We start from the raw sequence: 2,575 nt of genomic DNA on the forward strand, positions 1-2,575 counted from the left end.
GTGGCCAGCATCCTCCGCATCCGCTCAGCTTCGGGCAAGCGCCGAGCCTTCAATACCTGCTCCTCCCACCTCCTGGTGGTCAGCTTGTACTACTCCACTGTCATCTACACCTACTTCCTTCCTGGCTCTGGTTCCTCAATGGAGAATGGCAATGTGGTGACTGTGTTGTACACAGCGGTCAGCCCTGCTCTGAATCCGCTCATCTACACATTGAGGAACAAAGATGTGAAAGCTGCTCTCCAGAAACTGTTCCCTGCCTCCTGGTGAGGAAAGAGTGTGGACACATGAATTATGCTAGTGTCTATTTTGTTAATTTTCAAATGTGTCTTTGATAATGAGAAGCAAGAGGCAATGGGCAAGAAGGTAACTAATGGCTAATGGGATGGATTTGCAATAAACGTGATTCTCCTCTATCCGTTGCCCAGCTGTACGTTTACTCACTCCTGATTCTGTTGATGTCACCCCGGCTACAGTGAGTGAGGAGGTTTGTCACCCAACATCAAGGCTTTATGTAGAGGGTGTCCTGTCACCCCCTTTAGGGTAGAGTTAGGGTTTTGCCATGAGGCCCCCTGAACACATTACTTTGTGAACTCCAATGTGGGGAATTCTTCAAATGCTGTTGCAAAGACCTCATATAGACCTAGTTTTTACCTGGTTTCCTTGGCGTGGTACCACTAAACCCAGGAGTGGTTGCTCATACCATAAGAGAGAGTTATTGGCCCTGGCATGTCTGAGAGGTAAAGACATATGACACCCAGTCTTCATTCGTAAGACCTGCAAAGAGAGGCATAGTTCTATTTTTTTTCCCTTCCAAAAAGCTATCATCACTCTTCAGCTGGAATCTGTACCATAGCAGGAAATTGTTGTCTTTTAAAAAAATTATTATTATTTTGTAAAGTTTTTATTGTGAATGAATGATAGTTTACATGGGAAAACATAACATTTACATTGATCCTATTGTATTTTATTTCATTGTAATGATTACAACCCCCTCCATGTACATCAATCAACAGCATTTGCTTCCATTCCCTGTGGTGTTTTATTTTTTATTTTTGGATGTACACCGAAGCACTCAGGAATATATAACCATTCAAACAATCAAAGGGCATACTCTGCAAGTCTGCCTCCAGCTGCCAGCACACAACCCCTCTCCCTCAATGAGTCTAGAGTAAGAGTTGTCTTTTGTCTTTAGTTTTACAAATTTCATTGAACATTGTTTGTATGGGTTCAGTTCTTCCTCATTTTCCTTTCCACTGCGATCACAGATTATATTCTGTTTCTAGCTTCTGAATGTTGATAGTCTTCATTGCCTCAGCCTATCTCTCTTCCTTTTTCTTAGAAATTTTATGTGTTCCCTGGCTGAATTTATTATCAATCTTTGACAGTGATGTGCAAATTTATAGTTATAGTCCTAACCTAACCCTGGACCCATTTATAAAACTGCCCAGCTAGCACTGTTTTTGTTGAGTGTCTTTAAGTTGGTTCCAACTCATAGACACCTGGTATAGGTTTTCTGAGGAGCATGCAAAGGTGGGCTTAGTGTGCCATTATAGAGGTTAACAGTTTAGTACGTGTTCTACAGCACCACACTCAGATCCCAGATTTATTCTACAGTCCAGACCTTACCCTCTACAACTGATTACACTGGTCAAAAAGCTGTTGTAGATTTTTGGAAATATTTCAGGGAGGTCATGTAGATCTTCAGTTTCCTCAATACCAACTAGTTGAAAGAGTCAGTTATTGAAAAATTCTTGATATTCTTTCTTAGCTTCTGTATCTAGACAATCTCTAAATCCAATAACTTAACTTGAACATCATTACATCTATTTCTTCTTTCATTTCTAACACTTTGAAATAGAGCCATAGGGTTCCTACTGGGTGACATGACGCCTTGTAACTGGCAAACCTACATCTAGTGCTAATCTTGACCACCAAGATAGATTCAGCCTTGTGTCCAGAGTTATAACTTTCACAGTTTGTTATGCAATGTTTAAAAGCTATAGAATATCACACTGTACATGCAAAGTTGTAAGAATTTACAGCAAATACCTATGTACACATTGTCTATTTTATTCTGTTAATTTGATACTGCATTATTATTCATCTTTTCATCCATTTTAATTTTTTATATATTTCAAAGCAATTTTCAAGGATAAGTACGTTTCATAAGTACTTCAGCATGCCTATCATTTATTAGAGTTCAACATTTGTCAATAGTTTTTTCTTTTTTTAGTTTTGAAGTAAAATTTTCAAACAAGAAATACATAAGTGTAGGGGTACTTTTGCTGGGTTGTGACAAATGCATACAGCTGTAACTCAAACTTTTATCAAGACACATTACATGACAACCATCCTATGAAGTTCCCTCCTGTGCTTTCCCATAAACCCTTACCTCAGCTCTCAATGGAATTACTATTCTGAATTTTTCCACCAAACATCAGTTTCACATGATTTAGAATTTCATAAAAAAAAAAAAAAATGAATGTAAAAAACTCTCTAGTATGGATTTCGTGCCTTTTTTCACCTTCCCTCTCCCATTTTTGGTAGTAAAAGTCTAAGTTGATCACCTTTATCA

General features: G+C 38.5%; 1 protein-coding gene across 1 annotated transcript in view; it reads left to right on the forward strand.

The window, feature by feature from the left end:
* LOC102834702 (olfactory receptor 13A1-like) overlaps positions 1-267 on the forward strand; it is a 17,165-nt gene extending 16,898 nt beyond the window's left edge. Inside the window, exon 2 of the mRNA XM_006867504.1 lies at positions 9-267. Within this exon, the coding sequence (XP_006867566.1) occupies positions 9-267 (259 nt within the window). The remainder of the gene's footprint in view (positions 1-8) is intronic.
* Positions 268-2,575: the final 2,308 nt, after the last annotated feature.

The sequence above is a fragment of the Chrysochloris asiatica genome, unplaced genomic scaffold (genome assembly GCF_000296735.1).
Source record: "Chrysochloris asiatica unplaced genomic scaffold, ChrAsi1.0 scaffold00105, whole genome shotgun sequence".
Classification (NCBI taxonomy): Eukaryota; Metazoa; Chordata; class Mammalia; order Afrosoricida; family Chrysochloridae; genus Chrysochloris; species Chrysochloris asiatica.